At 41.5% G+C, this 20,787-nt stretch overlaps 1 protein-coding gene across 1 annotated transcript in view; it reads right to left on the bottom strand.

The window, feature by feature from the left end:
- Positions 1-14,682, bottom strand: part of TRHR (thyrotropin releasing hormone receptor) — a 30,288-nt gene extending 15,606 nt beyond the window's left edge. Inside the window, exons 1-2 of the mRNA XM_039911991.1 lie at positions 14,596-14,682; positions 13,129-14,009 (exon numbers count right to left, since the gene is read on the bottom strand). Coding sequence (XP_039767925.1) covers positions 13,129-13,917 — 789 coding nt within the window. The 5' untranslated portion in view covers positions 13,918-14,009; positions 14,596-14,682. The remainder of the gene's footprint in view (positions 1-13,128; positions 14,010-14,595) is intronic.
- Positions 14,683-20,787: the final 6,105 nt, after the last annotated feature.

Genomic DNA, 20,787 nt, shown 5'->3' with positions numbered 1-20,787 from the left:
CTTCAATCACAGAAGCAGTATGGCCTAGTGGAAAGAACCCGGGCCTGAGAGTCAGAGGACCTGTTTTCTAAGTCTAGTTCCACCACTTGTCTGAGGTGTCACCCTGGGCAAGTCATTTAACTTCTCTTCCCTCAATTACCTCATCTGTAAAATGAGGCTTAAGACTGAGAACCCTAAGTGGGATATCTTGTACAAGATAATTCAATTTGATTATATTGTACCTGCCCTAGCAGTAAGTGCAGGCCCTGGCATATAGCAAGTGCTTAAAAATACCACTGAAAAATGAATAAGCAAGGAAACTAGAGGGTCTTGAAAGTGATTTCAAGAGAACAAGAAAGTGGGAAAGAAGAGGGAGAAAACATGATTGGGTAGTTAGGCTAGGCTAACATGTGATCAAACTCCAAATGCCAATAGTGACCCTCCTATAATCTCTGACCCAGTTGGGCAAAAGTCAATACAATCATGATGCCGCATATCAACACTAGAGATACTGAAATTTTGCTGACGAGAAAGGAATTGTATCTGAGCTTCCTAAAAGTCCTATTCCCTGACTGGAGATTTTCAGATAAGGAATGTTAAGGTAGATGAATGAATAGAATTGAGGAGATAATTAATGCAACTACCTAGATGGGAGGGGAGAGGTGGAATCGAGAGGGGAGGGAAAGAATATGGGAGCAGGATGGAAAAAAAGATGTTTTTAAAAATTTCAGCTCCAACCAGACCTGATTAAAGGTCTGTGGTTTAGACTCTTAACTCCTTGTGGGGAAGAAATATGTCTGCCTACTCTGTTGTATTGTACTCTCCCAAGTTCTTAATACTGCTCTGCACATATTAAGTGCTCAATCAATATGATTGGTTAATTGATTGTTTGATACAGTGGTCTCCAAAAAATAAGTGTACAATATTGATTGACTCCTCTGGGCTCCCTTTTTCAAGAACCTAATGAAGAGATTGTATGATTGTTTCCATTGCAAGAAAATTAAAATAAAATTAATGGACATAGCATGTTGTAAAGATTAGGTGCCTTCCCTATCCATCCTGGATCCAGGTGCCCGCCTTCCTGATGCTTTAGAAATTGTCGCACTGCAGTCACCCCTGTTTCTTCCCTGACATGAGGTTCTGAAATAAAGATTAGCTCTGGATGACAGAAAATCAACCCCGTAGTTGCCACCTGTCACCCAGCCATGCCCTCATGCTTTGTGCCTACTTGTTCTGATCCCTAAACACCTGGCTTCCCTGAAATTCATCTTCCCAGGATGGTGGCTACTCTGGGGCTGCTCTGTTTTCTCCATACAGGGGCCAACACACACTCACCTGTAAGTGGCCCAGCCCTACACCTGGCTCTGAGAGGATCACTATGGGCAGGGAAAAGATCAAACAACTCTGTCATACTGTACTCTCCCAAGTGCTCAGTACAGTGCTCTGCACATAGTAAGCGCTCAATAAATATGATTGAATGAATAAATATGGTTGACTGATCGATTGACATGAATATAAATTTTGTTCCTTAAATGCAAAGTCCCTGCTGACTGTAATAGCCATCATTTTTGCTGGCAAGTCACTCCTCAAAGAGGCTCCCCCGTGTGTCCTGAGTGGACAACTAATGAACAGAGATAGGAGTATAGAACTACAAGATTCACCTCTGAGATGCCTGGGAGAGGATTGGGAATACTAGCAGAATACTTCTCCTTATGGTTCCTTGTGCTTAATTTAAGAAACTTTTATATAAATGGACTTTGAGCTTTCACCTCACTCCCACAGCATTTGTGTTTCTTAATACTCTTCTGCTCCCCCGTATCTCTAATGTCTTTAAATGTCTGTCTCTTTCTCTAGACTCTAAATTCCTTAAGGGCAGGGATTATGTCTACCAAGTTTATGGTGTTGCACTCTCCCAGTTGCTTAGTACAGTATCCTGCACACAGTAATCAATCAATCAATCAATGGTATTTATTGAATGCTTACTCTGTTCAGAGCACTATAATAGTGCTTGCATGAGTACAATGCAATAGGGTTGGTAGAAACAATTCTTGCCTTTAAGAATCTTACAAATAACACATACTGCACACTAAACTGTGTGTAGAGTACACTTATTGAGTGCAGAGCTCTCTGTAGGTGCTCAATAACTACCAACGAATGCTTGTTGATTTACAGAGGGCTTGGTCATCGGTCCATAATAGTGGTATGTATGTATTTCTAGAGACTTTGTCTTATGCAATCCACAGAGCATTCATTCATCAATATTTTACCTAGCACCTACTGTTTGCAGAGCTCTGTATTAACTCAGGAACACACAATAAGAGTAATAGACATGGCTCCTGCCCTCCAGGGGTTTACATTCTAATAAGCTATCAATTTACACTTCCTTCAAATAGAGAATGGAGCTCACAATTTATAATAGGGTATCAGTGAAAGATTAACTCAGTTAAAAGTTGAAAGGGAGTCTGAAAAATGAATTTGGTGCCCAAAGTTGGGAAGTAAAATTGGTAATCCTATTTCTAAAGTCTGCTGAGACATATTTCTAAGCGGGTTGCTTTGTTTTGATATCCAAGTTTCATCCTTGACAACAAATATTCTTTTGTGTTTCTGACAAAGGCATTCTTCTGCAGAAAAGACAAGTAGCAGCCTGTAGTGCCATATCTGCTGTTAAAGAACTATAAACGACCTCAATAAGAGTATCCTGCTGGTTTGGATATTGATCACTGAGCCACCTAGTGTGGATAATTCAAACTGGGCTTCCTACCTGTGGTTTAGGCTTTTTTTAGATTGCAGAAGGCAGAATCTGGTGAGCATGTTATTCCCGTTGGGAAGGGAAAAACTCAACTGAAAGCACTGCAGTTCAAATGAGAACACCATTTCAGTTTTGAAAACAATGCTTAATTCTGAACTCAGTGAGCAACTTGGGTAAGGAACTTGCCAAGTGGAAGTGCTTGATCAGTCAATCAATGGTATTTATCGAATGTTTGCTATTTGCAGAGCACTGTACTATAAGTGCTTGGGAGAATCCCTGCACATAGTCTAGAAGGGGAGACGGACATTAAAATAAACTACAGATAAGGGAAATGGCTTCTCTGCTAAGAAGTCCAACTTGAGCCCTTATTTGCACTATCAGATTTCTCACCAAACCAAGTGGGATGCCCCTGTCTCTAGAGGGAGAGGTTCCCCATCTCTCCCTCACTTGAGGGTGGTATCACTCTGAGCTGTGCCTTCACTGTTTTCTGTCCATACTGCTTCTCCCATCTGGTCCTAGATCTGCATTATAATAATTGCACTATTGTCAAACACTTACTATGTATCAAGCACTGTACTAAGTGCTGGGGTAAATATAAGATAATGAGCTCCCACATGGGGCTCACATTCTAAGTAGGAGGGACAACAAGTATTGCATCCTCTTTTTGCAGATGGGAGAACTGAGGCTCAGACAATTGAAGTGATTTACCCAAGTCACACAGCAGACGAGTGGCAGAGCTGGGATTAAAACCCAGGTTCCCTGACTCCCAGGCCTGAACTCTTTCCATTAGGCCCTGCTGCTTCTCGGATCCAGTCCAACTAGAATTATAGAAAGTGAGAACACCACCATCCAGTAAGCTTCTTGGACTTCCATTCACTGCATCCCCCAGTGGTAAGGTAGGTTGTGGCTTCGACTGCCATTTTGGTGGAAAGTGGTGATGCCATTTCATGTAGAAATGAGACTGGCAGACTGTCCCAACCATTGAACAATCATTTGGGCTAGAATACACATTTTTGGTTTTGTGATTGGGATAAAATGTGATGGAAGATTAGGGAAACATAATCGACATAAAAATAGTGAATTGGCATCTGATGCCCTTATTCTTCCCTTGTATTGGAGTAAATATGGTATTTGAGCCTGCAGTGCTGTCTTTTGGAGACCAGCTTGCTTGAGCTTCGTGGCACCTTAGATTATCCTTCCCTCATGTCCTTCCTACTAATGTCCTATTCCTGATCCTATTTGCTCACCTAAAAAAGTTTTGAAATTCAAACTCCAACAATGAGACTCAACACTTGCATATTTTCCAAAGTATGTGACTAAGTCCCTGGGACAATTAAATAATTTGATATATCTATCACATTAGTTTTGACTATGTTAGAGCAATTCCCCAGTTTTGTGTTTTTTTTGAACATTTCCATTCTGCAGGTTGATCTGGGTCTCTTGTACACCAGCTCTGGTCTACATATGCTTAGCTGGTAATAGGTTAATCAGAGTTAATAAAAACAATCAAATTAGATTAGATTTACCTGTATCCCTTTAGAAGATTAAAGGTGTGACGTGATGTTTGGTGGATGCTAATAATAAATTGCTCATTAGGTCTTTGCTTCCCAAGAGCTGGTCTTTCTGAAATGTGGCTGGTTAGGTCAAGCAGTGGTATCATAGTGTACTCAGCCCTCCCAAATTACCACTAGGAACTCCAGTGCCACTCCCTTCCACCTCCCCCACCTCAAGGCTCACCTTCCGACCTGGGAATAATAAATTTAAAAATTGGTTTTGTTAAGCACTTACAGGAAGCAGCATGGCCTAATGGCAAGAGCTCGGGCTTGGGAGTCAGAGGACATAGGTTCTAATCCTGACTCTGCCACCTGTCTGCTTTGTGATCCCTGGGCAAGTCACTTCACTTCTCTGTGCCTCAGTTACCTCATCTCTAAAATGGATTAAGACTGTGAGCCCTGTGTGGGATAGGAACTGTGTTCAACCTGATTACCTTGAATCTACCCCAGCGCTTCAGTATATTGTTCGGCACACAGTAAGAGTGTAACAAATTCCATAATAATAATAATTATTATTATGTACCTAGCTCATTCAGGAATTTTTCTGAAGGCTTGACCTTCTGATAAATAACATGTAATAACTCAAATAAGCTTTTCCACAGGTTACATTTCATTTAACACCTTCATGTGTATCTCTGGGGTAGATACAAGATAATCAAGTCAGACACATTTCTAATGGGGAGAAAGGACAGGCACTGAATCCTCATTTTACAGTTGAGGAAACTGAAGCATAGGGAAGTTTAATGACTCATCCAAGATCACAGCAGGTAAGCAGTAAAGCTGGGATTAGAACCTAGGTCTCCTGATTTCCAGGCCTGTGTTCCCAGGCCCAGCCAAAATACGTTATGTCTCTTTTTTTCATCTATCAATCAATCAATTAGTCAATCAATAGCATTTATGCAGAGCACTGTATTAAGGGCTTGGAAGAGACAATAAGGTAGAATTGGTAAGTATGCTACCTGCCCTCAAGGAATTTATAGTCTAGTAGGACTTTTTCTTTCTCCCCATTTTAGGGCATTTTTTGCTTTTATTGCTTTCTTTTTCCTTAATGACTGGTGCCAGTCCCTTCTCCCCAATTTGTTCTTAGATTATGAGTTCCTTGAAGACCAGAGATCACATCTAATTCTCACCCTTGTATCCTTTCCTAGCATTTCACATAAAAGAAGCTTAATAAGTGTCATTGTTACTAGTTTTTGAACATTTAATAATTATTTCAGGACCTGAAGAGGGCAAGGATTTCATTCAGGCATAGTTCTGAAGGCTCAACCTTCTGACAAATAATGCGTAATAACTCAGATGAGCTTTTCCACAGGTTACATTTCATTTAAAACCTTCATTTAAATAAGGTTTGACATAGAAACCTCATTTGTTTGGAAAGTTATGGCATAATTACTGAAAAACTCCATTTCCCATGAACTCCCAGGAACTCGAATCACAGAGAGCTTAATTCATCTGTTGATGATAATGATGGTGATTTTGATATTTGTTAATAGCTTACTATGTGCAAAGTGCTGTACAAAGTGCTGGGATAGATACAAGTTAATCACGGTGGACACAGTCCCTGTCCCACATGGGGCTCACTGTTGGGGCACAGAACTCACATTTCTTTTATGGAAGCTGCAATAAATGACTAGAAAGAGGTTGGAGGAGCCTTTCAACTACCTGCATCAAACTTTAAGAATGGATAATAGTGTGTGCGTCAGTAAGGAAAGAGTAGTCCCTATGGAATGAGCAAACAGTCATTTTACGTAGGACCAAGGCTTCAGACAGTAGTTCATAATCACAGCTAGCTTATGAAGGCAGTGAGTCTGATTTAAGTACTCATTAAGGGGCGTTATGAGGTCTGGAAAGGTGACCTATCACAGAGTGAACAATAAAGAATCAAGCATTCTCGGGAATGTAAAAATTGCATCCCTTGGGTTAAGTATGCATCTTCTAAATCAAAGGGGCTAGGGTAAAAGACCAGGATTCTACTTCCAGTTCTGCTATTATTTTAATGACCTAGAGTGGGTCATTTAACTTCTCTAATCTTCCTTTCATATTGTACATAGTTCTTTCTCTTGGAAACCCTATTTAGCTTTGTTTTTTTCCAATACATTTCTCTTCTTACTTCTTTCACTGCTCCTTCTCAGGCTCCTTGACAAGATCTTACTCCAACTTTAAATCTCTTATCTGAGGGTGTCTGTCAAGGCTCTGTTCTGCATCTTCATCTCTTTGTCTATTTTCCCTCACTCCCTCTGGGAGCTAATCAGCTTCAATGACTTCAAATACTACTCATATGACGTCTCAAATCTACTTCACTAATCCTGATATCTCTAGACTGTAAACACATTCTGGGCAGGAAACATGTCTACTAACTCTGTTGTATTGTACTCTCCCAAGTGCTTAGTTTGATAAATACTATTGATTGACTTGTTGATTAATCTTAACTCCCCTGCAGTCTTACATTTCTCTCTTTGTTGGTATGATGCCCTGGCAGCACTTTAAGAACAATGTGTCTAAAACTGACCTCTTCATCTTTCTTTTCAAACTCTCACCTCCACCTTCCCCATCTCTGGGGACAATATCACCATCCTTTTAGTCTTCGAAGCCTACAACACTGGCATTATCCTGAACTCCTCTCTCTCTTTCAACCCACATAGTCAGTCAGTCACCAAATCCTGACTATTCTTTCCATATAACACTCCCAGAATCCACCCCTTTCTCCATCCAAATTGACAATACAGTGGTCCAAATAAACTGTCTTACCCTGGTTTGATTAGGTCATCTGCCTCCTCACTGTTCTCCCTGCCTCCAATCTCTTCCTTCTCCTGTCCATACTTCGCTCTTCAGCCCAAATTGGTTTTCTAAAAGTACTCAGTACTCAATAAGTACCATTGATAATGAGGAAGGTGATGATGATGATGACACAAGATAACAGATTAGAGACAGTTTCTTTCCCAAGAGGGACTCAAAATCTAAGAGTGAAGGAAACAGGTATTTAATTCCCATTTGATAGATGAGGAAACAGAGACAGAGTCGTCTAGTGGATAGAGCATAGCCCTGGAGAGTCACAAGAACCTGGGTTCTAATTCCAGCTCTGCCACTTGTCTGCTGTGTGAACTTGGGCAAGTCATTTAACTTCCCTGTACCTCAGTTCCCTCATCTGTAAAATAGGGATTAAAATGGGGATTGAACCCTATGTGGGACAGGGACTGTGTCCAACTGGATTATTTTGTATCTAGCCTAACACTTAGACAAGTGCCTGGCACAATGGAAGTGTTTAACTGATAATAATAATGATAATGATGGTATTTGTTATGCACTTACTATGTGCAAAGCACTGTTGTAAGCGCTGGGGGGATACAAGGTGATCAGGTTGTCCCACATGGGGCTCACAGTCTTAATCCCAATTTTACAGATGAGGTCATACTGAGGCCCAGATAAGTGAAGTGACTTGCCCAACATCACCCAGCAGACAAGTGGCAGAGCTGGGATGAGAGCCCACGACCTTCTGACTTCTAAATCCATGCTCTATCCACTAGGCCACATTATGTATTACTATTAGAGGCATTGGGAAGTTAAGTAACTTGTCCAAGGACACATAGCAGACAAGTGGTGGTGCTGAGATTAGAGCCCAGGTCCCTTGACTCCCAGTCCTCTGCGCTTTCCATTATGCCAAACTGCTTATCTGCCAGAGTGGTACAACTATGTTGTCTAAATGAAAGTGATGCCATGTGAGCTCAGCATGTCTCTCTGGTACTTCCAATACTATTTTGTTTTCCTGTGTGATGTCAAACCTAAATCTCAGAAATACTTTGAAAGTCACACTGTATGAAAATAATTTAGTGCATGTATAGTAATTATGGTATTTGTTAAGCACTTACTGTGTACCAAGCACTGATTTGTTAAGCACTTACTGTGTACCAAGCACTGTTCCTCGCCACAATAACCTGAGTGGGAAGGAGGAATTTGACCTTCAACTCTTTTTTTTACCTCTCTAGATTGTAAGTGGGGATTGTGTCTACCTACTTTATTGTAGTGTGCTCTTCCAAGTGCCTAGTTCAGCGGTCTGCACACAGTAAGTACTCAATAAATACCACTGATTGATTCTCTTTCAAGGTGGGATTCAGAGAAGTAAAAAACTGATTTTTATCTTCTTATTTCAAGACTAATTTGAAAATATTCCTAACACCATTTGCTTCAGGGATCACCTTAATGAGAGTTAAGGGAAAACATGAGTGTGGGAAAAAGTAGTTTTGGGGGATGGAGAAGCAAGATAAAGTCATCACCCGTACGTTCCAGATGGAGAAAACTAAACAAATCATTCCAGAGGAAATATGACCATAGCCAAGGGAAGAATATATTACCTATGTATGTGATTTGATTTATTTTTTGATTTATTTTTTAGAAGAGATGTATTATTGAGGGATTGGTTTGAAACCATATTGATTTCTGGGTCAGCACCATAGCTGGAAGCCTGCTACCAATTACAGAAATCATAGCCCAATGGCAATACATCAGATCAAATTAAATTTGGCTCTTTGTTTTATGGCTTTTTACTCCATGAAAGGGCCTGAGAATCTGGACATGGAATTTCACTTGTATGTCCTCCCTCCCTCTATCATAGTTCCATAGATTACATTCCCAGTCAATGCTGGTGTGGGGTGTTAGAATTTTTTTTTTAGGAATTTGTTTCACAAATGATCACTTCCTGCCTCCAATGTGGACTACACCTGGACCCCTTAAGAGCTTCAAGACAGGAACTTTCACAACATTTCTTGAGTTTTCCTTCCAGGATGTCGCAATCCTCCAGTCAACTTAACTAAACTGAATTTAACATCCATCTGCTTTCTTTATCTGTTGATCAGCTGCCCCACCATCTAACTATGGCAAGAAATAAATCATAGAGCCAGAGTCCTAGTAAGAATAAAAGCAGAAGGAATCATGGCACCCTGGTGTACCACAGAGAGATGAATTATGAAGGACTATCAGAAAGACTTTTATCTATTTTGGAAAATGAGAAGGGACAGTTCTGAAGTGAAATGAACAACATCAAGAACTACTATTCCAAAGCCTTCTCCTCTGTTCTGGGGAGGGTTTAGCCATATTTTTAAGGTCATTGTGCCAGAATAAAATGAGTCTTCCCCCTCTAATAAAGTATTTATTAAGTGCTTACAATGTTCCAAGCACTGTGCTCTGGGGTAGGTACAAGATAATCAAGTCAGACAGAGTCAGTGCCCCACGTGGGGCTCACAATCCCAGTAGGAAGGAGAACAGGTATTTCATTCCCATTTTACAGATGAGAAAACTGATCTGAGAAGTTAAGTGACTTGCCTGAGGTCACACAACATGCAAGTGGCAGAACCAAAATTAGAACCCAACTCCCCTGACTTTTGGGTCTGTGTCCTTTCTACTAGGCCATGCTACATTTCTCTCTGCCAGGAGTTTGACTCATGATCTTCCCCAGTCAACGAATAGTTCCTAAAGTTCCTACTGAACATCATAAGAGAGAAAAAAAAGGGATTGAGAAGAAGGTAAATAAACAAGTGAACCATTTCACCACACTGAGTTTATGGACCTCTAAACATGTTTTCTGTTCTTCTTAGAGACAGTTCAAAGTTGCAGTGGGGCAGCGGGGGAGCGGGGGAGAGGAGGGCGGGGAAGAGAAGAAACCTCTCCAGAGATTTTAAGAGGGAAGGCACATTTTTTAAAAGTAAAAACATTTTTTTTCATAGAAATACCATGGTAGAAAAATAATCTCATCTTGGCCTAGGTACTGGTTATGCTCCACTGAATCTGATCAGGGGCCTGGCCATTTTGGGTATTCTGATTTAGGTAAAATTCTTAATGATTCAGAGGAAATCAACCTCTCCATTCACAAAGCTTTCCCATAAGGCTGGTAAATGATACCAAAATCCTGCCTCTTGAAGACATACTTCTGTTGGCTTACAATTGAAATTATAGTTGCAGTGGTCAGGATTTATAGCCAAGGAGAATCATCTATGTGTGCAGCTCAGTCAAAACTCCAATTTTCAATCTCTTGGGCCATCAGCTTTCCTAGAAAGGCTCTTTAATTTCCTTTCCAAAGACTTTCCTTAAAACCATGTATTTCCAACTTGAACAATTTGGTTAGAAGCAGGAGCTAGCTGAGACAGGGTTTTGTTCAGTGATAAATTAGGTCTGTCTGTCACTCTGGCCTAGAGGCAGAGACAAGATTTACGCTGGAGTCCCTGGGCCTACTGCAATCAGTTGCTCAGAAAATAAGAAGAGTTTGGGACCAGAAACAACCCTGAAACCTGCCACTGGACCAGATGGAAACAATGCAAGATGTCAGTGAGAGTCCTTTGACTTTCCAGAAACTCAAGAAAACATTTATATTAGAGAGTTTGTTCTGAGAAAGGGATGCAGAAAGCTAAGAAGGTATTCAGTCTAAGGATCTTAAGCACGATTATGCCCTGCACCTTCTAGGAGAAGATGAGCACTTATGGCCACCACTGGGGATGGAGGGAGGGAATTTCTCAGCCCTGGATGGAGTGGAGGCAACTCTGAGATGACCACTGCACCCAGGGCCTTCTGGGATTGATTGTAGAGCTCCTGAGGTGGTTTTGGTCTGTACTCTGTGTCCCCATGAATTCCTGGGGATGAGTTTTCTGGCTCTGTGTGCTTCTAAGAGTGTCAGGTGTGAATCTCTTCAGGGAAGGCTAGCAGATTCTCTGTTCCCCATCCACCTTGGGCAGAAGGTCAAGCAAAGGCAGGAATCAGGGATGATATGGTAAGGAAGTGGGGAAGGGGAAAGGGTAGGAGGCTGTCTGAGTTAGGGATCTGCTTTAACCTTGACAGCCAACTTCATGGGAGCACAATGGGATGGAATAGGTATAATTAATAGTAATAATAATGGTATTTGTTAAGTACTTATTATATGTCAGACACCGTACTAAGCTCTGGGGTGAATACAAGCAAATTAGGTTGGCCATGGTCCTTGTCCCATATGGGGCTCACGTTCTTAATCCTCATTTTACAGATGAGGTGAATGAACCCTGGAGAAGTTAACTGACTTGCCCAAGGTCATGTAGCAGTCAAGCGGCAGAGCTGGGATTAGAATCCAGGTCCTCTGACACCCAGGTCCAGGCTCTATCTACTAGGCCATGTTGCTTTTCATTAGGCCATGCTGCTTCTCAAACTGCTGCTTCTTTAGTATCAAATTGCTAGTGAGTTGGAGACTTGATTTCAGCTCTGTGCAGAAGCTCTCAGGTTTCATCTAATGATTAAGCCAGTATCAGTCCAGTCCCTAGATCCCTGGGAGCGAGAATGAGAAGCTCATCTCCACAGCTGGAAACCCATGAGGATTGATGTCTCCCACCACCCCAAGGAGATGGCATTCTCCAGTACAGAGGGAAGACTCAAGCTCAAGAAAGTCTTTTGGTTCTTTGCTTATAAACCTTGAACAAAATTATCATAGGAAAAAAATATCCTGGCAAAAGGTTGGATAGCTTTCCTAGAAAAGTTTTTTTTTTCCCTCTTTCTTCCAATCCCATGGATAGGGGAGATAGGATCTCGTACCTGTTTGATTATAGGCATTTGATATCTACTACTGAATCTCATGTAGAAGTACACAGGATATAACACAGAATTGGAGCTTTTAAAAGGCTGACACTTTTTTAAACATGACATATTATTAGCCACCTCACAGTCCAGCTGCTTGCTGTTCATTGCCTACGTACCTGAGAAAAACAGTTGCTTTTAAGGAGAAATTTCCTTGAATAGGAAATTAATAGCTGTCCATTTATGAATTAAGTAGAGGGTGAACTATTTTAAAATATAATTAATGCATGGATATATAATTCACATATTATATGAATTACATGGAAAATTATAGGCACTCAGTAAAAGGCTGGAATAATCATTGTAATTAATCTATTGCCAGTGTTTTTCACTGAAACAGCAAAATTTTTGAGTTAAATATTCATTTTTTCGGTGAATAAACACTTACTGTGTGTTTTGCACTCCATTTAGTAGACTTAAAAAGATCTACCTCTGTTTAAATGGTATATTGCATATATTTACAATCAATGCTGATTTCTGTGGAAAACACATACACAGTGTCCCTATATCTGTTTTTATAAACAATATCTACTTCACAACTTTTGCTTGTATAGGGTTAATCTATGATGCTCACATGGTTACAACCAAATGTAATTTTAGATCATCTGATGAGACTTTTTTAGAATGGAGTTAGCAAGACTGACCGACATTCTGTAAAAAGTAATTACTGATTTCGGCAGAGCTAGCTTGAAACTGCTACACACTATCGCCTTACCCCATTTCTGGATCAAAAGCAGATTCAGTCTTTTTGGACAGGGAGAGAGATTCCTGCCTTGCACTTCCTTCCATCTTCCTACTGCCCTTAAAAGAGTGCACAGAGGCGTCATGTTTGAATAGCGAGCAGCAAACAGACACCAAAAGTAGCTTCTTACTGTTAGAGTTTTGATCCATTATTTTCCCTAGCATCATCTTGTCAGATAGTTGACATACAGTAGCATGCCACATTTCTTCACTTGTTTCCTGCAGCTGGGAGCAAACTAAACCAAACAATACTTTATCTACGAGCATAAAATCTAAAAGGAAAAGTTTTAGAACTTTGAGGTTGGTGTGTACCTTAAAACATTATCAATAATAACAAGCCTAGGTGCCTATATCACCCTTTTTGGTGCTGATATATTTAAACATTTAAAAATGTACTTGATTTCTAAAAATATTTAAAGATGTAAATGTGAGAATGATGGGAGGGTGAGAAAATACCTCAGTTCACTGTCTTTATTCTCCTTTCTCCTTTCCACATCATTTGTTTTCCATTAGAATTCTTACCTGTTTCCTTGAGGAAATAGTACTGTTGAAACATCTGCTGGATGTCTTAGAATTCAAACTCTTGTTGTGATGAGTTGAGTCATTCCTCCATGTCTTAGAGCTTTCTTTAGGATCTGAAGGAATGGGATTCAGGAACAATATTCTGGCTATGAGTCCATAGAGGACGGTGGCTAATATCATCGGGACAACATAAAATACAGAAAAGTCCATAAGGTAAATGGGTGAATAATAGTTTCTCGAGACTTTATAGCCACAGGACACAACAACGGCATCTCGGTAGGTGACCGTATTGAGATCAAGGAGGAAAAACCAGAGCAGGCAGTAAATAGAGGTGAAAGCCCACACGAAGATAATTATCTTTTTGGCTCTTGAAAAAGTGCAGAGAAACTGAGCTTTAATTGGGTGGCAGATGGCTATGTACCTTTCAATCGTGAAGGCTGTTATTGAGCAGGAAGAAGCATTGATTCCTAAGTACTGGAGATACGTGATGCAAAGGCATCCAGCATAGCCATAGACCCAAGACCTGTAGACGCTATCAGTGATGTTGGGAAGACCTGCAGCCACCAACACCATGAGGTCGGCAACCGCCAGGCTCACTAGGTAGCAGTTAGTAGGGGTCCTCATATGCTTGGTTCTCATCACCACCAGGACCACCATGATGTTTCCCACAATTCCCAGTCCACAGATTAGGAGCACCAAGAGAATAGTTACCACTTGGTATTCAAGGGAAACCATCTCCTGGGCCTGAAGCTGGGTCTGGTTCTGTCCACTGCCCGTCTCGTTTTCCATCTTCACTGACTCTGAGCTTCTACTGTGGGTAGTTTCTTTTCAGCACATCCCCTCTTTCTGGATCTCGACTTTCAGATCAATCTCTAGGTCTCCTGTAACAAAGTAACCCCAACAGGTAATTGTCAGAAACAGAATCATTCCCCTTAGCACCAACTGAACTCAAGATCCCCTTCCTCACCCAGATGATTCTTTCTTGCCTAACCTCGACTGTACCCCCCCCCCCAAATCACTTGCAAAATGGATTTCTTGATCCTCTCTTAGGGAAGATTCTCTCTGACTCATGCTGAGAGTCTGAACACCTGGAAGGAATAAAATCAGTCTGAAGCAGGGGTTTGTCCCTTACTGGCTATACTGACTAGAAGAGAAAAAAGAAGCTTCTCCTGAGGTCCCCAATGGGAAGAAAAAACAGAGCCCAAAGCTTTAAGTGAAAACAGCCAAACTTCTCCCTTGCAGCTAGCAGAGTAAGGGATCACAATGTGGGAGAGGCATGAAGTAGGTGAAAAGGGCACAAGGGAGAAGAATCCGTGAGGACTCTTCTGGTGGTGGGTTTTTTCTATTTTTTTTTTTAGCAATTTTGTTCCCTGAGCTCCTGTTTCAGGAAGAGATCCCTATTTTTAATCCTCGTTTTTCTCCCTTCTCGCCCTCCCTCCAAACCCTAGAAAGACAAGTTTCACTTACCTTCTGCTTGCCAGGGTCTTCTGGCTTCCGGGTGGATGGACAGGATAACAGATCCAACTTTCCAATTCTGCAGGAAATCCCGTCTGCACTTTATTCCACAAAGAGATCAGTCAAACAGAACTGCAGTTCCTCCAGCCTCTCCACCCTCTTAGCCCTCTCCAGGCTATGACAGACCAGAGAGCAGCATGAAAACTGTCAAATCACGAATCGTCCCTTAATGAGAACACACACACACACACACACACAAACACACACACACACTCACCTGTCCCAATGTTGGCAGATTCATAACCTTCTCCCTCCTTGAAAAATTTGTTGGTTATGCCAGCAAAACATTCCACAGTCAGGAGTGCTAGAATCACAAATCAGATCCTCAGTGGAAAGCAGAGCCCTCAAAATGCACAAAGAAAAAAATCAAGCAAAGTGAAATAACAGTTTCTAAGCTAATTGCACCTTAAAGGTGTGTGCTCTTCCCTGTTCATAGAGATCCAGGCTCTGTTTCAAACACATGTTCTGCAATGCCACTTGCAGTAAAACAAGGGAAGCAAAGCCATCTAGGTTCAGAGTTAACCCACAGCCTCTGAATCTTGGAAACTTCTAATTCAGGAAACCCTGAGGTTTCACTTGAGATCTCTTTCTCCGACTCAGTTTTATAAAGTTTTAGACATTTCCCCTCCTGATTAGATAGAATTGGCTAGCTTCCTTCCACTTGACTCTACAAATACATTTAAAAAAATAGCATATTCACTTGGACAGTGATTTTGCTCTAAGTCTTCCATAGGTTATGGCATAGGTGAATGAAGAACTTTGAACAAAATAAGTCATTTCAAGTCTGAGAACAACCTGTTAAGTGTGTTTGTGAACTCTTTGGATCTGCAGAGTCCACATCGTTCATGGAAACTGTTCTAGCCCTGCCCTTTTCCGCCGTCCCAAGAATTGTATTACCTTTTCATTTCTCCACTTAAGCCCCCTGTCCATTTAAGTTCCTGTCCCCTTATGCCTCAATCTCCCTGTGACCTTAGGTTAAAAAAATCCATGGCAGAAATATGGTCAAAAGGCCCAGAAACCTATCTTCTTCCCCAAAATGCTAATATTTACCTTCTTATTTCTGGAAAATCCTATTAGCTACTACTACCAAAAGTCCTCAACTATTTTTCAATTCCCAAATCCAGGGGCATGCATCCATTCTCCCACTGAATATCATGACCTTAAATGGTAGTATTCTAAAGCCCTTTGACCTCCATTATCTCGTTTTATCCTAATCATTTCCTATGAAGAAGGAGGAGGAAGCATTTTGTGGGTTAGGAAACAGGTATTGTGAGGTTAATTCTGTTGTATTGTACTCTTCCAAGTGCTTAGTATCGTGGTCTGCACATAGTAATGTTAATGTTGGTATTTGTTAAGCGCTTACTATGTGCAGAGCACTGTTCTAAGCGCTGGGGTAGACACAGGGGAATCAGGTTGTCCCACGTGGGGCTCACAGTCTTAATCCCCATTTTACAGATGAGGTAACTGAGGCACAGAGAAGTGAAGTGACTTGCTCACAGTCACACAGCTGACAAGTGGCAGAGCCAGGCTTCGAACCCATGACCTCTGACTCCAAAGCCCGTGCTCTTTCCACTGAGCCACGCTGCTTTTCTAAGCAAGCACTCAATAAATGTGATTGATTGATTAAGTTACTTGTCTGTGGTCAGTGACAAACCCAGGATTAGAATTCAGGTCTCCTGACTCCTGGTACTTGGTGTTCTTTCCATTAGAACAGGTTGATTCCTAATTTTGCTTAAAGTTGGTAACTTCCCCTTCTACCTTCTACACTGTAAGTTCATTGTGGGCAGGGAATGTGTCTGTAATAATGTTGTGTTGTACTCTCCCAAGCCTTTTGTTCAGTGTTCTGGATACGGTAAGTACTCAGTAAATACAGTTGATTGATTGATTTTTTGTTTCTGCCCTCCACACTGACGCTGTAAATATCCCGCCTATGGGAGCAACCCTGGACTGGAAAATGGTAGCCTTCCCCTGGCCTTTCTGCTGCTGGTCTGGAATGTGCTTCCTCTTCATATCTGACAGACAATTATTCTCTCCATCTTCAAACTCATATTAAAGGCATATCTCCTCCAAGAGCTTCTGTTCATTCATTCATTCACTTAATCATATTTACTGAGTGCTTACTGTGTGAAAAGCACTGTACTAAGAACTTGGGAGAGTACGATATAACAGTAAATAGACACGTTCTCTGCCCACAATGATCTTACAGTCTAGAGGAAGCTGACTAAACCCTCATTTCCTCTTCTTCCACTACCTTCTATGTCACCCTTGCACTTGGATTTGCTCCCTTTTTTCAGCGCTCCCTCAGTCCCACAGCATTTAACTCTGTAATTTATTATTTATTCATATTAATGTCTGTCTCCCCCTCTAGACTATAAGCTCAGTGAGGAGGGAAGGTTTCTACAACTCTGTTACTCTCCTAAGCACTTAATACAATGCTCTGTATACACAGTAAGTGCTCAATAAATTTGATTGAGTGATTGAATGATTGAATAAGTGGCTTGGGAATGGGCACTTCAGCCAGCTGCCCTGAACTGGCAGTAAGAGGAGGCACAGGTCTCATATTTGGGTGTAAGGTATTATTCAGTCAGTAGTATGTATTGAGTTCTTGCTGCCTTGTTATTGGTTCAGTAGAGAGAGCCTGGCCATGAGAATTAGGGTGATCTTGGGTTTTAGCCCTGGCTCTTCAAGTAGGGGAGTACCTGCTGAAGCTATGCCACCAGTGATGAAAATTTCTGATAGAAGAAATCTAGCAGAGAAGCAGCGGGCCTAAAGGTTAGAGCATGGTTCTGGGAGTCGGAAGGACCTTGGTTCTAATCCCACCTCTTCTAATCCCATCTCCACCACCATCTACTGTATGACCTTGCACCAGTCACTTCCTTTTTCCGTGCCTCAGTTGCCTCATCTGTTAAATGGGGATTAAAGACTGTGAGCCCCAGGTGGGATGGGTACTGTGAGCAACCTGATTACCTTGTATTTGACCCAGTTGTTAGAACAGTGCCTGGCACACAGTAAGTGCTTAACAAACACCATTAAAAAAAAGAACTACCTGTGGCTCTTTGCTAGGGAGTCCTGACATCCTGAAGAGTAACTGGTTTAGCCTGGGTGATGAAGTCCCCTACAGCTTCCCCAGCAACTTACTGGATTTGCCTGCTATGGTACACTGTCAATTTCAGTCCTATAAACTGCAAGCTCGTTGTGGGATGGGAAGGCATCTACCAACTCTGTTGTGTTGTTCTCTCCTAAGTGCTTAGTATAATGCTTTGTACAGTTAGTGCTCAAAAACACCACTGATAATGATGATGATGATAATGGAATTTATCAAGTGCTATTATGTGCCAAGCATTGTTCTAAGCACTGGGTTAGATACAAATGAGTCAGGTTGGACTGTCCCACATGGGGCTCACAGTCTAAGTAGGGAGGAGTATGATTTAATCCCCATTTTACAGATGGGGTAACCGAGACACAGAGAAGTTAAGTGACTTGCCTAAGGTCACACAGTGGACATGTGGCAGAGCTGGGATTAGAATGCAGGCCCTCTAACTCTCAGGCCCGTACTCTGACCACTAGGCAACTCTGCTTATGATGATGATGATGAAGTTGATGGTCAATCTTGTACTGCAGTCACTTCAGCCATAAATGATTCCTTCATGAAAAAAACAAAACAAAAAAAGTTGCTTGCACTTTGCAATATGCTGCACCCTTGCCCTCCTGCTTTCTCACTCTAGGCTGGATCACAGCAGGAACATGGCTGACAGGGACAGGAACGTGAGAGTGGGACACCATAGTGAATTCAGTCATGCGGGTTCTCGGTTCTGAGGTTTCTGGACCAAGAATCGTTCATAGCTTTTAATGGAAATCTTCATGACTGGGCACAGAGAACCCCCTAGATGCTTGGAGAAAGTACAATAGTGGTAAATGTCTCAGGCCCTGCCCTCTAGGTGCCAGCCATCTAATCATAAATGAAGGAAGATAGGTTAAAATACACTTGCCAAACCAGTATCGTGGCAGCGTAGACAGCAAACCAAAACAGATTCACATCCAAGATGACCCATCATCCTTCACTTGAAGCTGCAGTCCAGCCCTAGACTTGGTAGCCACACTGATGTCAGATGACAACTGGACTAAGAGGGCAAGTGTCTCTTTCTAAAAATGCAGCTAAGGAGTGACAGGTTCCTTTTCTTCATGGCTCTATGTCAAGGGATTGGTGGTTCCATTGATGTTTTATTGAGCTGAATCTGAAGAACAAGTGGGTAAAGTCCTCATCCCAGCTTGTGAGTGGGAAACCCTCAAATATCAACTGCAGGTAGGCATTGGAGTTTGTTTCAAATTTGCATACTACAAAGCGTCTACATAATCATTCAAATTCAGGGCACAGAATTTGGATCCAGACACTTCGAAGGGGCAGCCACAAATCTCCTAAAACCAAGTTCCTGAATATCAGCTTTCTTCACCTCGGTGTTGATGTTTCCAAGCAGCGGAAAGGTCAAATATTTTAAAATCCATTTAGGGATAGAGCTAGTGATAAGATCAGACTCATGTTTTGGGTTAAGATTGGGGGTAGGGTTAAGTTTAGAAGTTATCAATTCAGTTAGGGTTAATGAAAGATGTTTGATTTTGGCAAAAATTAGCCTGTTAATGACCAAATATTAGATGACTGATTTGTCAATAGGTACCATTTAGAATGTGGCTTTTGATGATTTGCTACCTCTTGTAAATACAGTACAGTGCTTAGAGAAAATAAAAAAAACTAAACAGAGATGTGAGGAGCAGCATGGCCTAGTGGAAAGGTAAGGGGCCTGGGAGTCAGAGGACCTGGATTCTAATCCCAGCTCTGTCAGTTGCCTGTTGTATTACCTGGGGCAAATCCTTTATTGCTTCTGTGATTCAGTTTCCTCATTTGTAAAATTGGGATTCAATGCCTGTTCTCCCTCCTACTTAAACTGTGAGCCCCATGAGTCAAGGACTATGTCCAGACTGATTAACTTGTATCTACCCCAACACTTAGAAGAGTACTTGATGCGTAGTAAGTGCTTAACAAATACCGTAATAATAATAAAGGGTAGAATTCTATCTTTCCATCTTCATTTTCTTTTGGATGCACTTTAATGAATTTCAAGTACCTGGGGAAACTAAGCACACCAAAAGAACATACAGATATCTTATTTCATTTATTGAAAGCTCAGTTTTAGAAGTGATAGTAGATAACAGTATTTATTAAGTGTTTACTGTGTGCCCAGCAATGTACTAAACTGTGAGAGGGAATACACAGGTAAAAATTAGACATAGTCCCTGCCCGTCATGGGGCTCACAGTTGATGTAAGCAGAGCACTGCACTTCATAAAAAAGAAAGGACAATGCACTGTTAATTTCCTTCTATCCAGGCTCCAGCACAATGTAATATGTTTTAACAAGACAAAGGGCAAGTAAGAAGTGACCTGTATTAACATTATAAAATCAGGGCATTCACCCTGGCATTATTTTGGTCAGGGCAATCACCTCAATTGACAAACCCATCCTGAGGTCTTCTGGAACATTTAGGGCCTGCAGAACATCCCAACTCAACCAAGGAAGGCCTGGTGAAAGAGATGGGGTTCAGCTTAGACAGTATTGTTTGTCTGTTTACATCCCAGAGTTGTAAAGCTTCTGACTTAAAACACTCTGAAGGAGTAAGACCTTCTATACTGTAAGCCCCTTTAGTCTGTAAGCTCGTTGTGGGCAGGGAATGTGTCTACCATCTCCGTTGTATTGTACTTTCCCAAGAGCTTGGTACAGTACTCTGCACACAGTTAGTGCTCAATAAATATCATAGATTGATTAAGTGATTGAGTAAGGGTTCTTGTTCATTGAGGTCCTTTGTGGAATGAACTGGTCACCCTACTCTAAAATGACCTTAGGAGGGCAGCAGTGGGCCTAAAAGAAGGAGCTGAGACAGAAGGATGTTAAATAGGATAGAGGAAAGAAGGAATGGGAGACACAATATGTGAAAAGGGATGGAGGCTAGGGTGAAAGAAAAGGAAAGAGCTGTGCAGGAAGAGACAAAAAACCTCATTATCTCTCCACCTCAGCTTCTGAGGCAACCATATAGTTTAGGACAGGACAGTTCCATCAAGGCTACTATTACCATCACCTCTGTCACCTGGATGG

The sequence above is a fragment of the Ornithorhynchus anatinus genome, chromosome 4 (genome assembly GCF_004115215.2).
Source record: "Ornithorhynchus anatinus isolate Pmale09 chromosome 4, mOrnAna1.pri.v4, whole genome shotgun sequence".
Taxonomy (NCBI): domain Eukaryota; kingdom Metazoa; phylum Chordata; class Mammalia; order Monotremata; family Ornithorhynchidae; genus Ornithorhynchus; species Ornithorhynchus anatinus.
This window is presented reverse-complemented; position numbering and strand designations above follow the sequence as displayed.